This window comes from Macaca mulatta, chromosome 5 (assembly GCF_049350105.2).
Source record: "Macaca mulatta isolate MMU2019108-1 chromosome 5, T2T-MMU8v2.0, whole genome shotgun sequence".
Lineage (NCBI taxonomy): Eukaryota > Metazoa > Chordata > Mammalia > Primates > Cercopithecidae > Macaca > Macaca mulatta.
This window is the reverse complement of record NC_133410.1, coordinates 115,219,122-115,247,108: the sequence shown is the minus strand read 5'-3', so window position 1 is coordinate 115,247,108 and position 27,987 is coordinate 115,219,122. Positions and strand designations below refer to the sequence as shown.

The window sequence follows — 27,987 nt, the reverse complement described above, 5'->3', positions numbered from 1 at the left end:
ATTTTTAGTTGGCGTTAGTAAATTATACACTTGGAAGTTACAAGAATATACTAGAGTGATTTCGTATCTGTAAGTCATGAAGGGCCAAGAGACAGATGGACCAGACATAGGCTGGAAATTCCATGCTTTGTGAGGTAAATAAATGTGTAGCAGTCGACATTTACTTGCTACCATTCTGTCTGGTGTACTAGTAATACCTGGACTGGTTTAATGGCTTGTTTCATGGGAGAAGCTCTAAACTTTACCTCAACATTTATGTAAAGTTAAAGCTGCACAGGTATATTTTTAATTTGAATTTTCTAGATTACATGTCTACATTTTCCTGAATTTCCTTATTAATAGCCAGGCTTATACAGACAGAAGTAAACTGTAGATCGTGTCTACAAAGGAAACCAATAGCATACTTTTTAGGTTGAAAAAAAATTACAGTAAACCCCCAAATTTGCAGTAGTCAATATTTAAGAAGGAAACTTCACTGGGTAAAAATCAGAAATACTATAAAAGGTCTGAATTACTTAAGTTGATAAAAGTTCTACCTAGACAACCCCATGTTTATATGAACATATGTAATTAGAACGGATGTCAGTAAGAACCTTCCTGGAAAGTGGTTTGGCAAATGCATCAAAATTCTTAAAGGATGCACAAAATATCCATAATAGTAATAATTGCATTATAACAATGAGAAAATAAAAGTATGATTAAAAAGGTAAAAGACTGTATTCAGTCAATGCAGGATCTATGTAGTATGGTCTTAACAATGTTCATATATGTGTAAAATATGCATTTATATGTGTGCATAAATATATAAACACTAAAGATTTTTGATAGTATTTATCACTTGATAATAGGCATACAGGTTATTTCTTCTTTATATTATTATATATTTTTCTGTATTACTATCAAAATGTATATTCCTATCAAAATCAGAAAAAAAATTATTTAAAGCAAATAGAAATAGCAGCAACACTAACATGTTCATAAAACTCAAATTCTACAAGAAAGAATAAAACCCTGGGGTTTAATGCTCAGGCAGAAATACATATCTTAGGGATTTTTCATAATATCAAATAATAACAATTGGATCCAAAGGTTTAGAAACACGATCAATATACTTTCTCTCTTGGAATCTGAAAATACATGTAAATATAAAATCTTAGCTACAAAACATCACAAGGCAATGCTTGTATTTAGAGATTACTAACAAGTTATTTTTCTTTTCTTTTCTTCTTTTTTCTTTTCCTTCATTGTCTTCTAGAAATGCAGAATAAACCAAGGCAAGTCATGTTCATCAGAATCAATTACTCAATTATTAACCAGTTTTAAGCACCTGCTACTGGGGATTCTGTAGTGAAGAAAATAAAGTTCTGGTCTGATAGAGGAGCCAGTGTTATCTCTATTATATAATGACGAAGTGCTATGAATAAAATAATATTCATTAGTATGCTATATTTCATAGATAATATAAGTATACAAAATTATAGATTTATTTGTTTAGCAAATAACACAAAGTTATCTTTATTATTTACTCTAAGGCATGTAATTTTTCTTATTTAGCTAATTAAAGAAATTGAAATTACTTGATTACTTACTCCAATATTAAACATCCCAGTAAAATATTCCATATTTGCTTGAATGAACCAAATGTTGCTTAAACCCAGTTCATCACTTCTCTTCTTAGCACGAATTAATGATAATTCCTTGTTTTCTATTAATGTAACCTAGATTTTACCCAGAAAACAATAGTATATTTAGTAACATAACTCAGACATTAGGCAAAGCATTATTACTATATTTCATAGCTTTAATAATGTAGAACATATTATATTGAGCCTCTATTCTGTGGCAGGAAGTATGTCACATAATCTGGTACAGAAAGGAAAAATTAAAGGTCCTTGAACTATTCTTATAGCATAGTGATATAAGTGAAACAAGCAATAATAATACAGTGTAGGCCAGGTGTGGTGGCTCACGCTGTAATCCCAACACTTTGGGAGGCCGAGGCAGGCAGATCACTTGAGGTCAGGAATTCTAGACTAGCCTGGCCAATATGGTGAAACTCTGTCTCTACTAAAAATACAAAAATTAGCTGGGTGCAGTAGTGTGCGCCTGTAGTCCCAGTTATTCGGGAGGCAGAGACAGGATAATCTCTTGAACTCGGGAAGCAGAGATTACAGTGAGCTGATATCGCACCACAGTACTCCAGCCTGGGTGTCGCAGGGAGAATCTGTCTCAAAAAAAACCAGCAAAAAAACAAAAACAAAACAAAAACAAAAAAAAACCAACCAACCAAACAAAGAAACAAAAAAAACAAAAACAAAACATCAAAAAATAATAATAATACAGTGTGATAAGCGTTAAATGAAAGACAAACAATGTCGACGGGAGCACTCAAACTTGATGACTATTTTCATGGGGAAGTAACATATTAACTGAGGCCTAAAAAATGAATACAAATCAGTTGGGGGAATGGAAGAGTATTTTAGGGAGAGAAACACACATGAAGGCCCAAGATGACAAAGAATATGGCGTGTTTGAAGAACTGAGAAAATTGGTACACAATTTCCAGGGCACAGTCTGTAATGTATGGTATGGATTGGTGGGAGCAAGGCCAGAGGGCAGAGAAACCAGTTAGGAGCCTCCAGTGATAATCTAGGCAGAGAAGATGGTTTGAATGGAGAAAAATGAAAAGAATTAAGTCACTTTCATCACAATCATTCCTAGTTCTTATTTTGTTCTTATGCTTGTCTGTAAGAAAAAATCTGTTTAAAAAACCTGATACTTGATATGAAAGGCTTTCCTGACTCTATTCTAGACAAGATTACTCATTTTTGGTTCCAACCTTTCTAAGCTTCCAGAAATATTAATAAGGGAAGAAAAGATATTACATCCCTGACTCGGCTTCTCAGAATTTTACTCTGTGAGCTCTCTTCCTCCTACTCAATCACAAAATTGTTGCTTTACTTAATAATAAAACAAACACCTGCCTCTTCTCCCAGGATTCCTTATTTATTTTCCTGTTTATTCTCTAAGCAAAGAAAAATAAAAGAATGCTGTTCCCTGTCCCCTTGTCATCATTCTGTTACATGTTATTCTGGCCAGTCTATTAATTCTTCCACATTTTTTTTCTCCCGGAAGTATTCACTATAATTAGTTCACACCTTCCAGAGGGCTCACAGCAAAGACTCTGTTGCAGTTGAGTTTGTATTAAAAACAAAACAAAACAAAAACAAAAATAAACAGACTTTTATGCTAAAAAGTGGTCACAGTGAGGAACTGATTTAACATGGCAGAGGACTAAAATCAGCAAAAAATTCTAAGAAATTGTGGCAATGATTGAATACATTATGACATATTTACTTGAAAATATATTTGGTACTCTCTGAAATATGATGATATGTAAAACTATTAGCAATAGGGAAAAACATTTATGATACAATATTGAGTGAAAGCAAGGGACAAATTTTGTTTGCATCTTTAAAATTTGCAACAATAAGCATCCATATGGACAATGACTTAATGAGAAAAAGAAAAGCAAAGCATTTTGATGGATCAGGTATTGTAGGTTTGGGGTTTTTTTTTTCCTTAAAAAATTTTGCTATTGTTATAATTTCGATGCAATGCATCTAAATCAAGATACCAAAAGAACATGCTCAGCAAGTTTCAGAGGTCAGTATTTCCATTTAAAATTATGTTGAAAATTAAACTAGTTGAATCATAATTATTTTATTTAGCAATAAAATAGCTATTTCTTTGAAAAATTACTTAAACCTATAAACCTCTTAAAAATTGATAACTGTTTTATGATCTTACTTTACTTTTTTTTCCTTAAGATTCTGAGTCTTGGAAATTTATTTGAAAGAAAAGACAATGCCTGTGCCACATATTTGACTTGGGTGATTAGAAACCCCAGGGATAAACCAAATGTGGCAAGCTGAACTGTATAGTTTTTAAATATTTCCTTTTATCTCTTATTCTGGCTTTACCTGACATGATGGCAGCATGTGAGCAAGGACAATTCCAACATGGCCCTGAAAAAGTCAGTGAGATAAACAAGTTAGCTTTGGTCCCCACAGCTTTTCCTCATTCTGAAACCACAATCTTGCCAAAAAAAATGTGACCCTGAATATAATATAGAAAAGTCTCATAATCTTAGAAAGACTAAAAAGGATGAAAGGAGAGACATAATACCCCACCGCTGCAGAAATCCACAATTCTGTCACCAGGTTTGGCCTGATTTGTTACCACATAGACAAGGTTGTTCAACTGTTGCTGCTTCCTCAAAGCTCGATCACTGGACATTTTACCTGAGAAAGACAAGACATAAAGAACACAAAAACATTATATATTTTGAGGGAACAAGAAGACACACTTAAAATAGGCTACCAGTATAGAGGAGGAGGAAGGGGGGGAGCATACACACACATACATACATATAAAAGAATAAATGATGAATTCCATATAACAGACTATGAGGACTAGAGGACTAGAACCTGAGATGAACTTTATTTTTGCTTGTTTTATTTTTATGTCTATTCAACATTTCTTTCAATAGCCATTGAAAGAAAATCTTAGAGGACTAGAACCTGAGATGAACTTTATTTTTGCTTGTTTTACTTTTATGTCTATTCAACATTTCTTTCAATAGCCATTGAAAGAAAATCTATGGGGAAAAATATGTCTTTTAAAGCGTGGAAACAATAACTGAAACACTAAATTTAGGGTCATAAACCAAGTATCCAATAAATGTTGGCAGAATGGAAAAAATAACAGTAATTGTCTTCTCCCTTTATCTTTTTTCAGAGACATATTTTAAAGAGTACCTAATTTCAACACATTGCTTAATCTCCTTATAGAGAGATCCATAATCAGTAAAAATATTTTTATTGCTTAATTGACACATCCTTGAACTCTTGATTCTTCTGTGTAGGACACTGGGAAACCTTGAAACATAGGTGTTGCATTGTCTGAAATAAATAAATGGTTATTGTATTTAGAGAGAAATTAGATTTTCTGTTTTCTGCTTTGAAGCTTCTTTTCCTCGTGAGTCAGACATAGAAATGTAATGCAATTAGAGATTCAAGATAGGGCATTTCCAAGTATGAAATGCCTGGGGCCCCACAACATAAAAACATTTTAACTTTCCTTTCAAAATCGCTAGTCAAGTCCATGAAAATATCTTCAGAAGAATGAATGAAATTATTTGTTTTTACATATTTCAAGTGCATTCTTTACAAGAGCAAAATTTAGAAAATGTAAGACACCAGATTGCCATGATATAGATAAAAGGGAAAATCCAGATAATCTTTTTGGTTTGATAAAAAATTAAACATACTAAGTTTCCTTGCTCCTTTTTCCCAGAAAAATGGCATGATCTTTTTCTTTTCTTCTCTTTTCTGTTTTCCTTCTCTCTTATGTTACTAAGTTAAAAAGCACAGGAAAATATTATTTTAGGAAAGATTTTTAAATGTAAATAAATTTATATAAGAAAAATTTATGGCATCATAATTCAGAGATAACATTTCATGTATATGTATGGTTACTTTCAGTTATATTCATAAATTTTATGTGTTCTAGCATATAAGAAATATTTATAGCATCATAATTCAGAGAACATTTTATATATATATATGGTTACTTTCAGTTACATTCATAAATTTTATGTGTTCTAGCTAGGTATAAAATATAAAATGTTATATTACAAAATATGAAATATTATATTATTATTTATATATATTATATTATTATATTATATTATCTTTCCATGTCAATGCATTTGTTTCTATCTATATATTTTAATGGCTGCATAGTATTCTGTTGACTATACTATAATTGAAGTACCCAATTTCCTATTGTATGATGTGAGCACAGCTGATTCTTTTGTCACATCCTTATTTAGCATGGATGAAGATAAACTTCAAATATGAAGAATATTTAAGTTAACAGTCTGATGACTTCATTTGTGAAAACAGATTTGTGTAGCTTTTAAAAGAATTATCTTCATTTTTCTCTAATAAGTGTACAATATTTAAACACAGAATAAGTAAAAGTTGTAATCCCACCCTTCATGGGTAACCACTCCTAAGAGATTTTTGTTATGACAACTTTCAAGCATCTAGCAAAACTGAAAGAATCTTAGAGTGAATGCCTTTATACCCTCCACCTACATTCTACCATTAACAACCTACTATACTTGATTTATCATACTTCTATCCATCCTTCTATTCATCCAAATATGCCTTATATTTTTATGGCAATGCAGTTTTAATTTGCAGGAGAAAGAAAGAAGGGGGGAGGAAAGGAGGTGTCAGAAGGCAAAAAGAAATGTACTTTGAGGCTCTTCGGAGACCTAGAGTAAAAAATACCGCTATTAAATGGAGTCACCATGAAGTAAGGATTGAGCACGAGTATTTCTGTCTTTGCTCTGTTTGTAGATTTCTTAACAGTTCCTAGCCAAAGAATTTTCATAAAAGAAAGTTAACAGGAATGTTTTTGTTAAGGGTAAGGAGATAGGAAAACAATTATTAAATCGAATATCTAATATCAAGTTCTATACCACATTTTTATTAGAAATTTAGAATTACCTAACTTCCTTAGGTCTGTTTCAAAAGCAAATGCTGATGGAGATCTGTTTTTCTTGCTAATACTGCATCTTTGCACATAAAATACATGTTGAAATGAAAGTTGAAGGAAAAGAGGTAGTTTTCAGTGTTGTGTTTAAGTTGAGAGACCATACGCTGCATATAATATTCACAGAGATTGAGCTAAAAATACAGCAGCAAGGTGCTCAGATGCTTTATGGAAAAGCTGCCTCTAATAAAGCATTCTCTTTGCCCATTCTAGTTTTATAAATATTATGAAGCTCCAGGAAATATGAGCAGGATCTCAAATATATTCAATAAGGTAAAGAAGTGGTATTTTGGGATACAGTATTAATTTAAAAATCAAATCCTACTTTCTATTTTTATCCAGTATCCTTGTGCATGAGACATTATTTACAAGCATAAAATTACAATCTATTTTTAGCTTGACTAAAAATGATGGATCTCTAGTGTCATGGAAAAAGAAATCTAAGCATAGAATGTTTTAATACAAATGATGTCATTTGTTCTGCAATGCAATTCTTCCGCAAATGAGTTTTTTCTTTGTGTAATTCCAGTTAGGAGGTACTTGATTAGACACTTCAGTGTGGTTTGCATTGCCGGAAAAGAAAGTACAGGGGTAAAGGAGACAATTTTTAAGCAAGGGGGAAGCCATGTTAAAACACCAGCATTTTTGGTTCATCCAAAGCATCAAATAATGAAAAAAAAAAAATCACTGGAAAATGTGCACAGGTACCACCAGCACCCGTGTTAAGTGTAGTAATTTATGTCCCAAATCAGGCAGCTCTAAATTTTTTGTTTCTTAGCTTGAAATAACAAGTATCTTACAAGTTATAACTTACTTATAAAAGAGTGTATGGATACACATTAGATGTCTTTACTAAATATTCTTTTGCTGTTTTGTTTCCAAAACATTTGTTTGAGATATAGCACACCAACAATATTCTGTGTTTTTTTTTTTTTTTTAAATAAGGAGACAAAGAAGAAGGCTAAAACTATGTTTAGAGCTTTTAAAAACACACCCAAAAGGTAAAAAAATTGAGAGCAAAAACAAATTTTTTCAACAGAGGTCAATGTTGTATACACCACTCTTTTAGAGAAGGTGTAAGACAACTGAATAGACAAGGTGTCACTAATAGAACCTTGAACAGGTGAGAGGGAAGGCGACAACCACAAATGTTAATGTTTTCAAAAGAGGTCTGATTAACACCATTAAGAAAGACAAGCTGATGAATGGTCATTTATCATGCTTTATAGAGCAAATCAACAGCAAAGCCGAGGTTCTATCCCCACAGTTGCTATGGTTTTCATGCTTGGAACAATAAGCAAGTACCTACTTACATGCCCAATACGTATCTATATGCAGAGGACACATCTCAACAGAAATGAATAAGAAGACATAGTTTCTGCCCTTAAGAAGTTAACAGCGTATTTAAGAAGAAAGTGTGTGTTAATTATGTGCAAAAGTATGTGCATTGAAGATAAAGTAGAAATGTCTTGAGACATTAGAATGGCCTTTACAGAGACTTGGGCATTTAAGGAGGATCAGAAACTTACCAGATAGAATGGGGATGGGGAAGGCATGCCAAGAACAATATGACATATTTAGGAGAAAATTACAATTAACTCACTTGCACCTAAAAATGAGAGATCAATGGGGGAAGGAGGAGAATATCAGATTGATGTGAAAATACAGGCAGACAGAGCCAGATAGGAAATGACATTGCTTGTTGTTTGCCTCTCTGTGTCTTACCAAAAACATGGCCTTGTTTTCATATTTAATGTGCTTAGAGCTGCTTAGGGACAAGTTAAATCTGAATAGACAGCACTATTAATTTTACATTATTACAAACTAAGGTGTTCTTTTATAATGTTAGTCTGCATCATTTTTATTCTGGATATAGTATATCCGCAAATTAGATAGGATTATCCATAAAATTATCTGGAGCATTGAACCCCAATTGATGCTCTCTGCCATTAAGTGATTTAATTAAAAAATAAAATTGAATCAATTGAACTCATTGAATCATTTTGAACCCCAGTGTTCTAGATCAAGAAATCTTTTGAACCCCTGTTGAATTCTCCTCACTCTCCTTCTCAGGATCCTCTTCCCTTGTTATACCCCTGATGCACTATGCTCACCACATTCTGTCTTGTTGTTCCATAGCTAATCATTGAGCATGCTTTTCCTCAGTATATTACTAAAGTCCCTTCCAAACCTACCCATTAAAGTATCTCTCCTTTGCTTAAATACCTTTACAGGCTCCTCTCTGCCTTAAGAAAAAAATATTGATGTCTTGGCAAGAAAGCAAGGCCTTTAATGATCTGCACCCTGATTAATTTGCTAACCTCATCTGCTACTTTTGGTATTTGCCCATTGTTCCAGCCTCTCTACACAAGTGACATTTCTTTGAATGTGTCACACCTTATGTGTTAGTTCCTTTATATAATTTGTTCCCTTTGCTTAAAACCTATCTCCTTGCTTTAAAACTTTAGGAACCCCATCACCTTTCCTTATTCCAGGATGAATTTAAAACATGTCTTTTGTCATAATAACAATTTTTTTAAAGACAAAAGAGAAAAAAGTTACTTTTTCAAACTCTTTGTTACTACCCAAAATAACAAATCTTTTATACTATAGTCTATTATTGTTAACCAATGAAACAATTTATTATAAAATGATACCTAAGTATAATTCATTAAAATAACTCCCCAAAAAACAGTTAGCTGAAATTGCTTTTGTCTCCCTGAAATAGATATGAATATTTTTTACTGCAACTGCATAAACTTGGGCCCAATTAAATGAAAAGATTACCAGGAGACTGATAAGCACATAAAAAGTTCTCAATAAAAGTTTAATGAATGAATTTTCTCTGCGATTATGACAAACTGCATTTCAAGGCATTATGCTAATTTTTGCAGGTACTAACTGTGAAAATAAGTTAGATATCAATGCTATGCATGCATTTGTCAAAACAGTAAAAGAAGTCAACTATAAAACAGTATTTTAAGTAGGGATAGAAAAGTTTGTGAAAACTTTTGTGAGAGAATAAGAAAACAGCGATTTAAAGCTGTATGAGTAGACTTCAAAAGCTAGAATGGAAGTACAGAATTCCTAAAGAAACTCCTGAGAAAATACATGAAATTAGGCAGCAACATAAAGTTTACACTGTAGGTTAGGGCAACTTTGTTTAAATTTTCAAGATAACTTGTTGAAAATACTAAAAATCTAGAATACTTATTTTAATTTTACATTTTTAAAGTCAATTGGAGGCTACTATCACTAATCCTCTTAGCTGCACTGACCTCAGTGTGACAGTGTAACAGTGGATACTAATAATCTGATACAATCCCCCATTCACAAACCCCATAGTTCAGTCTATGAAATCATCAACAGCTTAACAGTGTGATGGCATTTTTACTCTTATAATTTTGTTATATATACTATTAGTCAATAATTAAAAAGACAGCAGAATTCACTGGAATTCATAATGTTAAAAACAGCTAATTTATACTTCCAAACTGAGGAATAATGACCTCAAAAGTATCTTTCTCAGTCATGCATTCAACACATCAAACAACCAACTTGGCCTATATAGAACTGTTCTCTAAAATGTTAGGGACATAAAGATATATAACTCATAGTTTCTATCCTTAATGAGCATATACTTTGTTTAATTAGTACAAAACATTATATTTGTGCTTAGAAAATGTATTGTATTAACATTGTACAATGTTCTTAAAAGAAATTTTAACAGCCACAACTTACAAAAATCCATATATGTTTCATTAAAGTTCCTAAAATGGATACTTTCTGCTTATATGATGCTTTGCAATATATTAAGTATTTGCATATTTGATACACCATCTAACCTCAAAACTCTGTCAGGTTGTTACAGTAGATGACATTTTTCTTATTTGACAAATGAGGACACTGCTAACTAAATAGGTTGCTCAAACTTCACACTTCTTCAAAGACATGCAACTGGTCAGTGGTGAAGCCGGTACTCTAAGGTAGGTTTCTAATGTCAAGTTCAGTCTTCTTTTCAATATGATCTGTTATGTCTGTCTTAGACAGATGCTTTTAATTAATTGTGATGTCAGAATTTCAATGCTGGTGTCTTATTCATGTGTAAGAGTTCAAGGAAATGAGGTGCTTGCCAGCAGGAAAATGAGGGATTCCCTAGTAATTATATCTTAGGGAAAAATTTAATTATTCAGAGTCAGTTATAACATGCATTTTACTTCAGTTTTTCCTCTAAATAAAATTTTCAAGAGTAGGCTTATCAGTGAAAAGGATCAATTTAAGTTTCGAATGTCAGGATTTTAGAATATATTGCTAAGGCATTAGAGGTCTCCTAAGTCACTCTGTTTAATGAACTGACATTTGGGTCTCACCCTTTCCAGAAAGGGACCATTTCCCCACCTTGGGACTGTAGCAACCTTTTTGATTTTATTGAAAAGTGACACGGAGAGGTTGAGCAATCAATTTGTTGCAAAATCAGATTATCCAGAAGGAAAGAAATGAAAATAGATTGGAAAGATCTTTCATGTTATAGTACTGCAGATGCTGACTAAAAACAGCATGCACCTTTCACCCTTCCATATCTAATTCTAAAGCATCTTTTAAAAAGTCAATAACTAAAAACTGTTTAGGCAAGATGTTGGGTTGAGGGACAAAAGTTGAAGAAAGTATAATCACATTTCTTACCAGGTCAAAGCTTCTGCTTTGTTTATAGAAGAGCTTAGATACAGTGAATAATGGAAATTGTAAAACCTTCTTATTCCTGCTATTTTTTTCTCTAAAATGAAGGAAACATTTTAACTTCAGAATACCAGAATCCACAGTTAAATGAACACATATATTTTCATTTTATCCAAATAGCATGGACACCACATAAAGTAAACATTACTTTGCTCTGGCATTTTGGTTTTTTGTTGTTATTTTAACTCCATAATATTGTTTAAGTTGCCCACAAGACCAAACTGAAATTTTTTAAAACAAAAAAGCTAACTGTAGAAAATAGTTACGCATTTACTTCTTTTCCCTGTTTTTCAGAGGCTTAAGTTAACAACAGTAAGTTTTCTTAATAGTTTTGTTAACTTTTTGAGGCCATTCAAGTAATCCTCAGTTGGCTTCCAATTTGATGTTTCACAGTAATTAGGTTAAATGCCACTGTAGTGGTCTGAAATGTTGCCAGCTTTCCCAGAGTCAAGTGATTTTTTTTTAAAAAAATACTTCTTTTGTGCACATGGTGTTCTAATTTCCACTATGATCTGACCTTATAGGTTTTCTTCTTTGATTTTTTGTCATATATTTTATTTTGTTTAAAAAATGAAATGCTGAATATCTAAGGTGACATGGGCCTAAATTCTTGGCAATATTAATACTATATTAAAATATGGTATTCCCATCTAGAGGTGGCATCTATGTGTGTTCTTGAATCTCAGCTTCATGACTGTTTGACCTATATAATACAGAAACAACACTGTGCCCTTTTTTTTTGGCAGCTTCCAATTTTTGTCTTTTGAGATGGTTGCTCTTGGAACACAGAACCATGCTTTAAGATGTCAAGCCTCCTCTGCTCTTGCTGTATGGAGAACAGACAAGCTTTCCCATCAAGCCCTAACCAAACTGCAGAACTGTGAATAAAATAATTGTTATGAAAAGGCACTAAGCTTTGCAGAGGTTATTTATGTGGCAATGGAGCATCAGACAGATACCATAATATTGGCTTTGTATTAGCATCATTGAATAATATCTATTAGGGCACCTACCTAGACATGAAATATTGCTCAATACCATGACAATAACCAAAAGAGAGAATGGTTATTAAACTTAAAAGTTAACACTCAAAGGCAGGGCTATTCATACAAGTTACATAGGGTCTGTATAAACCTCAAAGGCAGTTTTGCATTCCAGTTCTACCATTCCTTTTCCCTTTCTAAGGAGCCTAACTTTATCGGCCTAACTGTAAAGAATGTTAGGATCTCAGCAGCAAGGGATGGTGGAAAGGAAAAGACTCTGGGAATGAACCCAGCTATAGGCATGGGTAGGGGTGGGAACAGTGGTTCAAATTAGTATTCAAAAAGGACTCAAACTGGGGAAGTATTGATATCCGCACAGCCCTAATTTGATGGGTGGTACCTAGCAGTGGTAGTGTTTATTTTTTTTAAATTTATTTTTATTTTTGTTTTTTGAGGCAGAGTCTCACTCTGTCACCCAGGCTGGAGCGTAATGGCATGATCTCAGCTCACTGCAACCTCTGCCTCCAGGGTTCAAGCAATTCTCCTGCCTCAGCCTCCCAAGTAGCTGGGATTACAGGTGCACGCCATCACGCCTGGCTAATTTTTGTATTTTTAGTAGAGGTGAGTTTTCGCCATGTTGGCCAGGCTGATCTTGAACTTCTCACCTCAGGTGATCCAACAGCCTCGGCCTCCCAAAGTGCTGGGATTACAGGTGTGAGCCACTATCCCTGGCCAGCAGTAGTGTTTAGCAGTGCTCCAGCCAGCAGGGTTTAGGAAAAGGGAAAGATACAAAGGGCTAGGCAAAGAAAGCTTGCACTATAGGAGACATGTGGGTGACCATATCTTATCCCAAGTAATAATGGATGTCAGATCTAAAATAGCAGGACCATACTCAAACTATACCAGTTGGGAGGTCTGAGTCTACTGAAATAGGTATACTGGTTTAGGGCCTAGGTAGGGCAGGTGAAGACATTTTTTCCAAAACTGAAATTTTGATGCCCTCTTTTTCTCTGGTCTTTCATTACAACCTGAACAGACTAGTTCATTAATTTAGCAAATGTTTTTTAAAGCACTTATTATATGCCTGGCCCTGATCAAGGTGCTGGAAACAATGGAGAACAAGGGTGATGTTTACATTCCAGTGATGAGAGTTTTACAATAAAAAATTAAGTGATGATATGGAGAAAATTAAAATAGAATAATATGGTTGAAATTGACTAGGTGAATATTTTATATTAGGTAATCTTGAAGCCATCATTGAGCAGGTAACTCAATTGAAATTTGAATAAAAACAAGAAGCCAGCCATGGGAAACAAGAGAAAAAGCACTCCATATAAACAGAACTGCTGATGCAAAAGTCTTTAGGTAGAAAAGAGCTAGGGATGTTTGAAGCAGATCATTACAATTGTGTATACTTAGACTCATCATGAATGTTGATTGAGTGTCTGAAATGCTTGGGACCAGAAGAATTTTGGGTTTCAGAAATTTTTTGTCTGGATTTTGGAAAATTTGGAAGTACATAATGAGATATCTTGGGGATGGGTCTCAAGTGTAAACACATAATTTATCTGTGTTTCACATACATGTTTCACATATACCTTATACAAATAGCCTGAAGGTAATTTTATGCAACATTTTAAATAATTTTGTGCTCAAAACAAAGTTTGTGATAAGTACTTATGCGTGGAATTTTCCACTTGTTGCATCATGTCAGCACTCAAGAAGTTCCAGGTTTTGGAGCATTTTAGATTTTGGATTTTTGTATTAGTGATGCTCAACCTGTATATATGAAGTCAACTGAATGGATATTCTTATTTGCTGGTATTAGCACTACTGAATGATTACAATGTGCTAAGCATGCTTTATTTATTATATCAATCCTTTTCCATAACAGCTCAATGAGGTTGGGTACTGTTATTGCATTGTCAGATGAATAAATGTAAACAAAAACAATGAAGTAGCTTGCTTTGGTCACATAGATACTCCATGATGGAGTCAGGATTTGAATCCTGCTGGTCTCACTTCAAGGTGTGTGCTCTTATCTACTACCCCAGAAACCATAAATCCTTTATTAGTAAAATATTTTGAATAGGACCCAAATATACATAGTCCTAACAATTTCTCTGTTAATAGTAGTAAAGTTTACTGTCTTTTTAAGAAAAATAAAGAAATAGAACTTTTTTCTACTTTAGAATGCACTATGCTGCCTCCTCTCTGTATTTATTTCATCTGTTTTTCTGACACCAGAGAAATTTTCATCATTATTAAACATTATCCTTTTGATAATATATTTGATTTCCATCTAAAATCAGCATGAGAAACACGCTAAAGTATATTTTTCAAGGAAATGTCACATGGTGGGAGTGCTGGAGTTAAAACATGTATATAAATGGCTTGGATTTAGTAAAAAAATATATATATATTCAAGACTTACCTTAATGGTTATTGTATACCCAGAGTAGGTGCTTCTTTTGGCCACAACCTAATTCAATAAATACAAATTCTCCTATGTCTTCACTGTTTAGACTTTTAAATGCAAAATAATGGACAATAGCTATTTAAAACATAGTGTACAGCCAGGTGTGGTGGCTCACATCAGTAATGCTGGCACTTTGGAGGCAGAGGCAGGAAGATTGCTTGAGGCCAGGAGTTTGAGACCAGCCAGCCTGGTCAACATAGTGAGACCCTATCTCTATATGAAAATAAAAATAAAAATAAATAAAAAACTATAGTGTGTAAGCATGCACAAGCATGCATACGCAAAACTAACTGACCAAATAACCAAAGTAATCACAGAACTCCTGATGTTTACTTGCTAAAGGTATACTTTCTAGATTTAGATAACATTTAAAAAAATTTTCAGAAACTCAGAACCAAAGATTCTGGATTTGAAGTAAATTAACCACAGAAAAACTCAAGTGGGATGCATAAACATTTCTCAGTGGAAGGATGTCTATTATATATCTCTCTCTCGTCCTCCTAGGGTTGGAAACATCATACCGATACCCAAATCTATACATAGTTCAGTTCACACTGCTCTCTAGAACTGTAGATCAGATTTTCCAATTGCATTCTTAATATATGCCTGTGCCATCCAGAGACTTCAAGCCAAACATGTCCAAAAACTGAACTCTTTTACCATGAAACTTGTTTTCTTTCTGATATTCTATTTGTTAATAATATCATCATCCACTCATCATCCTTCAACCAAAGCCACATCTTCAGTTCACAATTATTTATCACTTGTAATAGTCTTCTAATTAAACACTCTGCCCTAAAGTCTCACCTTTTCATGCCCATTCCTTCTAAAATGCAAATGTGTTCATGCTACTTCCCTTCTTAAAAGTCTTCACTGGTTCCCCCGCTGCTGATAGGACAGATTTTTAACACTGAGACTTCATCATCTGGTTGAGCTCACTTCCTGCCACTCTTTTACTCCCATAATCTCATCATACTCTGGTCAGATGAAACTGCCAGTTATTCTCCAAACACACCATGCTGTACCATCTTTATAAGGTTTTAAACATGCAGTTTACTTTGTCATGAATACTAATATTTCAGAAATTTCACACTTGTGGAACAGTAGTCTCTCAAGATATTAAAAGGAAAGAGATATAAAGAGATATTTAGAGAGAAAAATAGTGAGTTCTACCATCAGGTAGCTTTAGAAATTTAATACATTTTCTATTTTTTTGGAGAATCACAGCGCCCATCAGCACAGTAAAAGTGCTAAGGAGTCTTGCAGTACAGAAACTGGTTAATCCAGAATAACACAGTATTTCCCCAAATTACTTGACAACTGAATGTTTTTACTATCTAATTATCTTTAGGGACTATTTTAGGAAATCTACTTCAGGAAATATTGCTTTATCTACCTCTTTGCCTAAAAATGCCTACTTGCTCTTTAAAATCCAGTTCCAATGAATGCAGTGAGTCAACAAAGACACAGATCAGACTCTTTAGATTACAGAGCCTTCCATCTCAGGATAACTGTGTTTCTCAGGGACCTCCAGAAATTACTTAAAATGCAAAATTCGGTTATATGCTACTTGGGCTCCTGTCACTGAGAAGGTAATATTAATATAAAGGAATAAAAGGCACCAAAATCATTTTTATTCCTTGAAATTGAGAGCTATAAAAACTATGTTTAAAAGTTCAAAGTTCAAATATATTAGTTACTATAATATTTCTTCTTGAAAATTAACTTAGGAAAACAACATGACATATACAATGTAAACTTTAAAAATATCCTGAGAACATAAAGTCATAAGTAGTGTTCACCAGTTAAAATCAATCATTTAATTTTATACTGAAATAGCTAATTGTGTATAAGAACTCTTGAAGATAATGCTTAAAATTTAACATTTCTGGATACCCAATAAAAAAATAGAATATAAACACCTCATTTTCTTCTCTGAAATCCATCCCCTGATGTTAGAGACACAGACATGGTAGCATGAGGGCATTCATAAGTAACATTCGTGTATCTGCATACCCACAGAACAAGCATGATAATTTCCTCACTCGTTCAAACAAACCAAGAACTGCTAAAATCAGACTTGAGGTCTTACATATTTCTCCTATTATTTAAATCCCACATATATATGATACACAGAGAAACCAAATAGAAGAAAAAAATACCAGGGAGGTGTTGGTGAGTCAAACTTTTGCCTTAGTTTAATCTTATAAACATGTGGCTAGTTTTCATTTTAATTCAATAAAGAAAAGTTAGAACTTTCTCCCTTCATTAGCCAATATAAGACAGGTAGACTTCCTAGAGAATTATGTAGGGCAGTAAAATAAACACTTTGTATTGATGGCCTCTAAAATTCACAAATGAATGATTTAATAAAAGACTTTGTGCTATTATTTATAATAAAAAAAAAAACTAGGTTAGCATCTAAGAAATTTGTTACCTTTTAAGGAATCATATCCAAATACTGAGAAAAACATACTGGGATTAGTAGTAGAAGCAGCAACACTATAAATAACCCATTAATTTATACAACCCAGAAAAACACAATTTCTCACTGAAGTATACTTTGAGACAATGTAAACAGTGTCTTAGAAGGAAAAAAGACCAGATATAAAATTAAGACTTACATTGAAAGTAGAAAACAAAAACCTGTCTTTACTTTTCATCATTAATAGAATACTAAGAATTTCAATAGTTAATTCAACAAATATTTATTAGGTGCTTACGATGTGCTAGGCACCGTTTTAAGGGTTGGGTAATATCGCAGTCCTTGCTGCCATGGAGTACACATTCCAGTGGGGGTAGATAGGTGATACACACAAAACAAATAAATATACTATATTAGGGGTTAAAAAGAAAAATTAGAAAGGGGAGAAAGAGCAAGGAAGAGGAAACTTACTACAGATAGGCTGATCTGAAAGGGCCTCTCTAATAAGGTGACATTGACATCTGAATAAAGTGAGAGAGTAAGGTACATGGATTATGTAGGGGAAGAGTTTTCCAAACAAAGAGAATAACAAGTATGCAGTAGTCTCCCCTGATCCTTGGGGACACATTCTAAGACATTCAGTGAATGCCTGAAACCTTAGATAGTATTGAACCCGACTGCCATCAATTAGACCACATTTCTGCTCATGTCTTCTGTCCATGAATGTAAGGACTTTTCCATCTTAACCAAACACTTATCAGACACTGAAGTTGCCATAATTTTTGCAGCTTGAGGTACAGCAGCAAAACTAGAATGGATTCTTTCCCCTTCTTCATAATTTCATGGATAGATGTGTTCTTCCCACAGATCTTAGCAATCTCAGCATATGAGTTTTTTCTGTCCTTATTAAGTCAATAACTTTTACTTTTTCACTTAATGCTTGCATTTTATAGCTTCTCTTCGGTATATCCAAACTGTCAGCATCATTACTTTTGTGCTTTGGACCCATTATTAAGTAAAATTTGAACTCAAGCACTGCAATATTGCAACCATCGATCTGATCATCAAGATAGCTACTAAGTGACCATCAGGCTAGTAGTGTACACAGTGTGGATTTGCTGGACAAAGGGATGATTCATGTCCCAGGCAGAATGCAGTGGGATTGTGCCAGACTTCATGATGCTACTTAGAATGATGTGCAATTTAAAAGTTATAAATTATTTATTTCTGGAATTTTTCATTTAATATTTTTGGGTCACAGTTGACTGCGAGTAACTAAACCACAGAAAGCGAAACTGCAAATAAGGGAGGACTGCTGCAGTTAGTGAATTCCAGACCACAGAAGAGAAGATCAAAGAAGTAGCCAGGGGCTAGAGTATGCAAAGCTTTTTAATCTATGTGGAAACTTTGGATTTTATTTTGAATTAGATGGATTTGGGGACATTATTTGACTTAAGTAGGAAGTCTAACTAGGTCACTACTGAAATAGTCAAGGCTAGACATGATAGTTGCTTAGATTAAGATACAGCAGTGGAGGTAGTGAGAAGTGATTTGGCTTGACATATATTTAAAAACAGAGCTGATAGAATTTGCTGATGGACTGATGTAGAGGGTAAAATAAAGAGACAGGGATAACTCTACAGTTTTGAGCCTGAGCAATTAGAAAGAATCAAACTGCCATATATTGTTTTGCAGTGGAGGTGTAAGGACTAAGCCCTGAGTTTTTCAATGTTTAGAGATTTGGAAGCTGAACAACTGAAAAGGAGACTGATAAGGGGTTATTCTGTTGGTTTCTCAGAGGCAAACCAAGGGGTATTTCAAGAGAAAAATGATCAACTTTGTCAAATGCAGCTGATACATCAAATAAGATAAGGACTGAGACTAGTCTATTAGATTTAGTAAATAGAAGTCATTAGTAACCTTGACAACAGCAGTTTTATTATAATGATAGGACAGAAGTCTGATTATCATAGGATCAAGAGAGAAGAAGGAAAACTGATACATGCACAAGGCATAATAGAAATACAAAAATCACCATTTAAATAACTGATTTGCATAGAAATCATCAACGGCTGCTAAAACCATTGAGGAAAACTTACTGGAGGACACAATGGTTTCAAAGTAGCTTCTCAGAGACTATCATTACAAAGGGAAACCAGTATTCTTACAATGAAGAAATCTGACAGACACCATATTAACCAAGTGATCAAAGCTAATACCACAAACAATGTGTCAAACTAGTATCATGTGCTCCCTGCTGTGGTACACTCAAGGCATACACCATTAGCTCTATAGTATGCTGGCCAAAATGTTTGAGTCGTTCTGTTGTAGTATTGCCAATAGTTTAATTTTCACCTAATAGAGGAAATAGATAAATTCAAATTGAGAACATTCTGTAAAATACCTGGAATAGATTCTTTTTCAAAATTTTAAAGTTAAGAAAGACAAAATAAATTTTATAGGACAGGATCCTATATTAAAGGATACTTAAGATATACGACAATTAAAAACAATGCCTATCTTTGATTGGTTATTGCATATTCAAAGAGAGAGTGAGAGCGCTATTGAACAATTGGGAGAATTTCAATATGGGCAGTATATTCTGTAACATTATTAGATTGATGTCAAATTTCCTGTAGGTGATAATTGGATTGTGATTACATAAGAGAATGCCCTTTTTCTTAGGAGACATACGTTGAAGTATTTTGTGATGAAATGTTATGATGTCTGCAGGGAACTCTCAAATGGTTGAAGAAAAATGTGTATGTCAGATAAAGACAGAAGGTAAGACAAAATAGTAAAAACTAGTGATTCCATATGAAGGCTACATGGGTACTCATTGTACTACTTTTACAACTTTAAAAAATGGGTTTATAATTTTAAACAAAAGATTGGAAGAAGAGAGTGGAGGAAGAGAAGATGAAATCATGAATATCTAAGGAGTTTTGTTAAAGGGGAACACATAAATGGCGTGGTCGGTGTAGGGTTAAGTGAGGTAAGGGAAGATTTTAAAAAGTGAAAGGTACCTTAGAATTTTTGCTATCTGATTGACATAACTGATGAGAAAAACCGTTGAGGACACAATGGGATGAAATAAGTGCACAGTGAGACATAGGCTAATAGGAATAAGATCGAAGGGCCTGTAGTGTATGGACATAGAAACAGGTATGTTGGTGTGTTTACTCATAAAATAGGTAGAGCTCTTTTTAATTTTTCTATTTTCTCTCTGAATTAAGAGAGAAAGGGAGGAAGTACTGAACATTTGAAGAGAGGAAGAGATGATATGAAATACTTACGTACACTAAGTTGACTCGGAAAATCTGTATACAGATTGATGGTACCCACTTCCTTAAACAAAGTTCTGTATAATTATAAAGATGAAAGAAACTCTAAAACTTACCAAGTCTAATCCAGTTACTTCATAGGTAAAAACATAGAGACTTGGATATTCTTTTTAACTGATAGGTTCAGAGTAGGGAAACAGATAATGTGGAGAAAATAAGCATGGTTTAGTGGCCAAACATAAAAACAGTACCAAGAATATAAACCATTTATTGGAATTCTCCTACATGCCAGTACTATGGTAAGAACTTTGTATACTTTATCTCCTGTACTGAAAACAAGCTATAGAAAACTATATGAAGGTCTGCATTTATCCTCCATTTTCCATATGAATAAAAGAAGCTCAAAAAGTGTAAATACTCTCTCCATAGTCAGATAACTGTTTTCATTTGTACTGGAGATATCTAAGTTAGTCTTATTTTGAGGGATTCTCAATGAGACTGCAAACTCTTATATTTACTCAACTCTATACCAACTGTTACAGGTCCTTGTACCTAGTAGATTTTCAGATATGTTTATTGAATCAAACACTTCAGTAAACTTGACGCCTATTAAAGACACAGTGTTGATCATCAGGCACTAAGGAAAAGCAGATGAATGAAGAAGGAACACAGGCAGAAACCGAAGTAGTAAATATAATGCAAAATCAGCCTAAGTTTTTTCACTGATTAAATATACAGATGAAGCAAACTGGATTCAATGCTGATTGACATTCTAAATTTCTAACAGATGTTATGGGAAAATTTATTTAAAAAACAATGTTTCATACATGTATCAACAATAACGGCTTACACAGGGGGAGGGAAAGAAGATGAGGCAGAAGAATGGAGCCTAAATTAACTGGTAATTTATAAATTCTCACATAACAAAGGGAGCTTAAAAAGTAAAACTTGCATTGCCTCACTTTAGAGCAATGCCAGTTTTTTAATCCCTTCCTGACCCATTTTTATTCAGCACTGAAAAGGGTACATTGTTTGATTTGGGTATTAGCTTTTAAGGAGATTAGTTTCCAGGAAAAGTAAAGCATTTTGCATAAAAGAGCGATCCTGATACAAGGCATGAGAGTATACTCTGTTCCCAAACCACCTGTTAAAAAACAATAAAAACCAAAGCGAATCTTACATTCTATTCCCTCCCAAAATTACAGATGAAATTAAAAATAATTGTATATTAAAAAATTCTCAGTGAAAAATATATTAGAAAATCTTCGAAAATAGACATATTTTCTAGAATTTTAATAAAAGGGAAGCTGAATCCTTTTATTCATAAACAAGAAATGAAAAGTAGATTTTTTCTTATTCATGGATGTCAATCTGCATTAGATTATTAATTATGGGTTATAATGCAATTAAAATAAAAACAGTGGAGAAACACATAAAGCTTCTAAATCTTCATGTAATTTTTTTAAAGAGATTTCTGGCTTGGTCTTAACCCTTCAGAAAAATTAGTCCATATAATCCATATGGGTTTCAGATTAGTTTTTTCTTAGCCCTATCAGTTTTAACACCCTTTTACAATAAATATTTTATAATATCCCTTTTGAATTACTGAATTTAGCTTACTGACCTATGTAATCTAAATAAAAATAAATATAATAGGTGTAATATAAAGAAGAAATAAAATCAGTATTTTACTATGCATCCATAAAAAAGGAACGAGATCATGTCCTTTGCAGAGACATGGATAGAACTGCAAGCCATCATCATCAGAAACTAACACAGGAACAGAAAACCAAACAATGCATGTTCTCACTTATAAGTGGGAGCTGAACGATAACAACACATGGACACATGGCAGGGGAGCAACACACACACAGGGCCTGTTGGAGGGGAGGGTGGAGAGCATCAGGAAGAATAGCTAATGGATGCTCGGCTTAATTCCTAGGTGACGGGATGATCTGGGCAGCAAATCAACGTGGCACACATTCCCCTATGTAGCAAACCTGCATATACTGCACATGTACCCTTGAACTTAAAATAAAGATTGAAGAAAAAAGAATCATTATTTTAGAATAGAATAAGTATTGCAATGTGTAGATGCTCAGTCATGATTACTAGAGGACAAAAAAAAGTTCTCCATGAATTTCTACAGCACCCTCAGGTATTTAACAGAAATTTCCACAATACCCTCAGGTAACTGACGTTAAATAATCATGACATATAAATCCTCTGAATTAGGTGACGCTCTCTCTAAAATTTAACGCAATGTTTTGTTACTGAAATTTACTCTTCACTAACCCAAAGCACCAGAATTTTTAGAAGACATACCATAATTTAGGAGATTATTTTATTTTGAATAATTCCCTTTCATAAAAACCATCTAATATATACTATCATCCAATACTCTATTTAATAGAAAAGTTTCTTTAAGTAAATGAGTATTATTTTAAAAGCAAGCTTCCTGATATAGGCATCTGTTTATGTTTTACACTGTAATAATAACAATAATGAATCACCGATCTGATATTTTTGGAAAATTTCTGATAACGAAATACTACCAGATAACTAAAATATACTCTTAAGAACCAATTTTTTTGTTCATACATAGAAATATATTTTAAACATACATGAGTTATAAATAATAATGGTAATGATAAAAATTACTGAAGTGTCCATTATCCAGCTTTACAAAACCAAAAAATTAGTAGTATTTTTGAAGTCCTATGTACATGTCCCTAACCAACTGTATCTCCCTCACCTTTCCCAGCCCTGAAATAACCACTATACTCAACTTTGTGTTTACCATTCTATTGGTTTTCTTTTGAGTTTTACCACATAGATACGTATTTGTAATAATATATCATTCAGATTTGAAGTTTCCTAAACTTCATATAATTGGAATTATATGTATACTTCTTGAACTTTTTATACAACATCATGTTTTCAAGTTGCATCCATGTTGACATATGGAGCTACGTTTCATTTTCACTACTCTTAGTATTACATTGTAGAGCTATAATATAATTTGTCCATTCTCCTGTGGATAGTCATTTGGGATATTTCAATTTTTTCTGCTATTACAAATAACCCAAAACATTTTTTACAACTTTGAAATTTCTTGCCAGTTACATGTTTCTTAGCCTTCTTTAAAAAACTTGAACATAATTTCATCTTTTCTTAATGACTGTGTCATATTTATGAGTATCAATTATAAATAATATAGCATTATAATAATGTCCTCAGGTTACAGAGATATACATTCTAATTTTTATGAGAATCAGTAAATTTAGTCTGCTTTTTATACTTTTTCTATCTCCTCTCACTCTGAAGCTTTTGGCAAGAAGCTTCTTGATGCTATCGATGTTTATTTTAACATTCTCTACATTCACTATTTCCCCTGTAGAACTGGAGGCCAGCCATTTGAGAACAGTACCAACAAGAAGGAAAAATAGATTTTGAATGAAAAACCAAATGGGAGCTTTTCTTGGGGAAATGCGTGTTGCCATATGAGATAAAAAATATTGTGGAAGGAACAAAGGGTTTGATATTTCATATTTGGCCCATTCATTAGCTGTCTGACCTTGTCAAATACTTCTGAATATTTGCCTTTTCATCTGTAAAATGTAAATAACAATAGTATTTGTAGGACTATTGTGAGAAATAAATAGTACTGCAGCAGGGTCCCAGCAAACCAGTGGCCTTCAGTAAATGTCCACATCTACTCACCTCACACTAAAGTACGGTGTTTGCCCAACTACTTCAAGAGATCAGAGACTTCTTGGCTTACTCCTGATTCCAGATACATTCTATGTGATCCCAGATATATGACAATCTTTATGGCAATGTGGTGTTATTATAGCTTTACAAACATAGCAATCACCTCATTATAAATGTTAAGAAGCAGACTGCTACTGCAGGAAAACTGTATTATGGCTTAAGAGAACCTCCTGAATACAAAGAAGAGGACAGACAGAAAAAAAGAGTTAAAGAGAAGAGAAATATGAGGAGTATGGTGAATAGATGATGAAATGTAAACTTATGGATAACCAGTGTTCCTGAAGAGAAGACCAGAATATGTGGAAGGAAAATTTTATTCAAAACATAAATTGTCTTGAAGGAAGGAAATATTACTAGAGAGAAAACAGATATAAATTATATTTCAAAGAACTCACCTGGTATGGTAAAAATAACAAAAAGATTCTACTGCCTTTAAGTATCCTAAGAAAAAAAATGAATAAACAGGAAGAGGTTTTGATCAGACAGAACCCTTAAAGTATTAAGGCATGAAGGCCGGAAAACAGGTTATGCACAAGTATAGAAAAGACAGGTTGGCCTCAGATCGCTCTATAGTATTATATGCCACATAATGGAGCAACACTGAAGAGACAATTGTGACTTAAGAATACTTTACACAGCTGCATTTATATATGAAGGCACTAGAACCATATTCAAGTATTTAGAGAGATACCTTCTCTGACAAAACAAGCAAACCAAACAAACAATATCATGATGTGCCAAGCTTTAGTCTAAGTAGTTTTTATATACTGTACTATCCCATTTCATCCTCAAAAACATTATCTTCATTTTACAATAAGAATAAATTATATCCTTCATTATATTCATTTTACAATTAGGGATATCCTTCATTATCTATATTTTACAATGAAGTTAAGAGTGTGCTTACAAAAGTTAATAAATTTCCCAAGTCACATAGCTAGTAAATAGAAAAGCAGAAGTCTAACCAGGTCTGTCAGGACTCATAGGTTTGGCTTCAAAAGCACCCACTGAATGGCTCTTGGAAAAGAAAATTTTTAAAAGAGAAGTTATAAAATGATGCTAACTATCACCAGAAAATAACAGTGGATTTTATGTAATCTTGGTGCAGATAATTTTTCTAAATCTGTCATCAAAAGTTTGACTTTAATTTTATTTACTTTAAATTTTTGTTCCCAATATTACCCATTTTTCTTTTCATTAAAAAAAATCAGAGAATACTGTATGCTCATTACAGCAGAAAAATGAATCAAACAATATATTAATGAACTTTATACAGGAGTCATGTTACCCATAATAGATACTTATTTACTTCTTAATTCGATTTCATCAAATTAAATCAGAATTTTAACGTCATTTTAAATCATTTTATTACTTTAAAAAAACTTGTAAGAAGAAAACTACCCTTTATTCTTTAACACTACCACCCTAATACAATTCATTTAACAAGGTTTGCACTCATTCCGTCTTGATATCTCCAAGGCCTAGAGTAGAATGGATAAATGAGACACAGTCAATTATCATTATTTGCAGATTCTATATTTGGGCATTTTCTTACTTGCTAGAATTTATTTGTAACTCAAAACTCCATTCTTGAGTTGCATTTGTAGTCGTTTGTGAATATGCACAGACAGTGAAATATTTGAGACACCTGATTACATGTTCCTAGCCGAGGTTGCACTTGATCTTAGCCAAAAGGTCGAGAAGCAGTCCTAGCTGAAGTGGAACAAGATGACTATCTTTCTTGTTTCAGCTCTCATATTATAAACAAGTATACTTCTCATGGTCTATTTAGTTCTTCATTTTTCAAATTTTTGTGCTTTTTGGGGGTATTTTGCCATTAAAATGGCTTCCAGTGCTGAAATGCTGTCTAGTGTTCCTAAGTACAAGAAGGCTGTGATGCGCCTCATAGAGAAAATTTATGTTAGATAAGCTTTGTTCAGGCATGCATTATGGTGCTGCTGGCTGTGAACTCAGTGTTAAGTGAATCAACTATATATATTAAATAAGATGTCTTTAAATAGAAACACATATAAAATAAGGCTATGTATTGATCAGTTGATAAAAATGGGACCGGAGGCTTACAAGAACTTAACCCTGTATTTCCCCTATACAAAAACCTAATCCAGAGCAAGGCCCTAATTCTCTTCAATTCTATAAATGCTGACAGAGGTGAGGAAGCTACACAAGAAAAATTGGAACCTAGCAGAGATTAGTTCATCAGGCTTAATAAAGAAGGCATCTCCATGACATAAAAGTGCAAGATGAAACAGCAAGTGCTGAAGTAGAAGATGTAGCAAGTTATCCAGAAGATCCAGATAACTGATGAGGTGGCTACACTAAAGAACAGATTTTCAATGTACATAAACTAGCCCTCGATCAGAAGAAGATGTCATCTAGGACTTTCATATCTAGAGAAGGAAGTCAATGCCTAGCTTCAAAGGACAGGCTGACCACTCTTGTTAGGGACTCATGCAGCTGGTGACTTTATGTTGAAGCCAATGCTCATTTACCATTTTGAAAATCCTAGGGCCCTTCTAAATGATGATCAATTTATTCTGCCTGTATTCTAGAAATGCAATAACAAAGTCTGGGTGATTGCACACCTTCTTAGAGAAAGGTTTAATAAATATTTCAAGACCATTATTGAGACTTACTGCTCAGAAAAAAAGATTCCCTTTAAAATATTATGACTCATTGACAATGCATTTGGTCACTCAAGAGCTCTGATGGAGATCTACAAGGAAATTAATGTTGTTTTTATGTCTGCTAACACAATATCCATTTTGCAGCCCATGGTTCAAGTAGTAATTTTGACTTTCAGGTCGTATTACTTAAGAACTTTATTTCATAACACTATAGCTGCTATTGGTAGTAACATCTCTAGAGAGATCTTGGCAAAGTAAATTGAAAACCTGGAAAGGATTTGCCATTCTAGATGCCATTCAGAACATTCATAATTCATGAGAGGAGGTCACAATATGAATATGAACAGGAGTGTTGAAGAAGTTAATTCTAACCATCATGAATGACACTTTGAGGGGTTTAAGACTTCAGAAGAGGAAGCAACTGCGGATGTAATGGAAATAGCAAGAGAACTAGGATTAGAAGTGGATCCTGAAGATGGAACTGAATTGTTGCAATCTCCTGATAAACCTGTACAGATGAGAGGTGGCTTCCTATGGATGAGCAAAAAAGGTGGTTTCTTGAGATAGAATCGACTCCTGATGAAGATGCTATGAAAACATCGTTGAAATGACAACAAAGGACTTAGAACACTATATAAACATGGTTGATAAAGTAGCAGCAGGGTTTGAGAGGACTGACTCCAATTTTAAAAGTTCTATTGTGACCAGCCTGGCCAACATGGTGAAACCCTGTCTCTACTAAAATACAGAAAATCATCCAGGTATGGTGGTGCGTGTCTGTAATTCCAGTTACTTGGGAGACAGGAGAATTGCTTGAGCCCAGCAGGTGGAGGATGCAGTGAGCCATGATCGCACCATTGCATTCCAACCTGGGTGACAGAGCAAGACTCTGTCTCAAAAAAAAACCCAAAAAAAGCCAAAAAGTTCTATTGGGTATAAAATGCTATCAAACAGCATCAAATGCTACAGAGAAATAGTCTGTGAAAGGAAGAGTCAATCCATGCAGCAAACTTCATCGCTGTCTTATTTTAAT

At 33.6% G+C, this 27,987-nt stretch overlaps 2 protein-coding genes and 1 long non-coding RNA gene across 14 annotated transcripts in view; 2 read left to right on the top strand and 1 right to left on the bottom strand.

Moving 5' to 3' along the window:
* Positions 1–27,987, bottom strand: part of GSTCD (glutathione S-transferase C-terminal domain containing) — a 132,294-nt gene that overhangs the window by 20,335 nt on the left and 83,972 nt on the right. For all 3 annotated transcript variants that reach the window (XM_015138905.3, XM_078001455.1, NM_001266390.1), the window contains 3 exon segments: positions 4,189–4,304; positions 3,984–4,028; positions 1,590–1,718 (listed from right to left, as the gene is read on the bottom strand). In XM_015138905.3, coding sequence (XP_014994391.1) covers positions 1,590–1,718; positions 3,984–4,028; positions 4,189–4,304 — 290 coding nt within the window.
* Positions 1–27,987, top strand: part of LOC114678372 (uncharacterized) — a 109,966-nt gene that overhangs the window by 63,399 nt on the left and 18,580 nt on the right. The gene's annotated exons all lie outside the window — the stretch shown is intronic.
* On the top strand, positions 218–12,273 carry LOC144340818 (uncharacterized). Its single transcript, XR_013417261.1, has 4 exons — positions 218–277; positions 3,831–3,893; positions 6,841–6,900; positions 12,111–12,273. It is a non-coding gene; the product is annotated as an uncharacterized LOC144340818 (long non-coding RNA).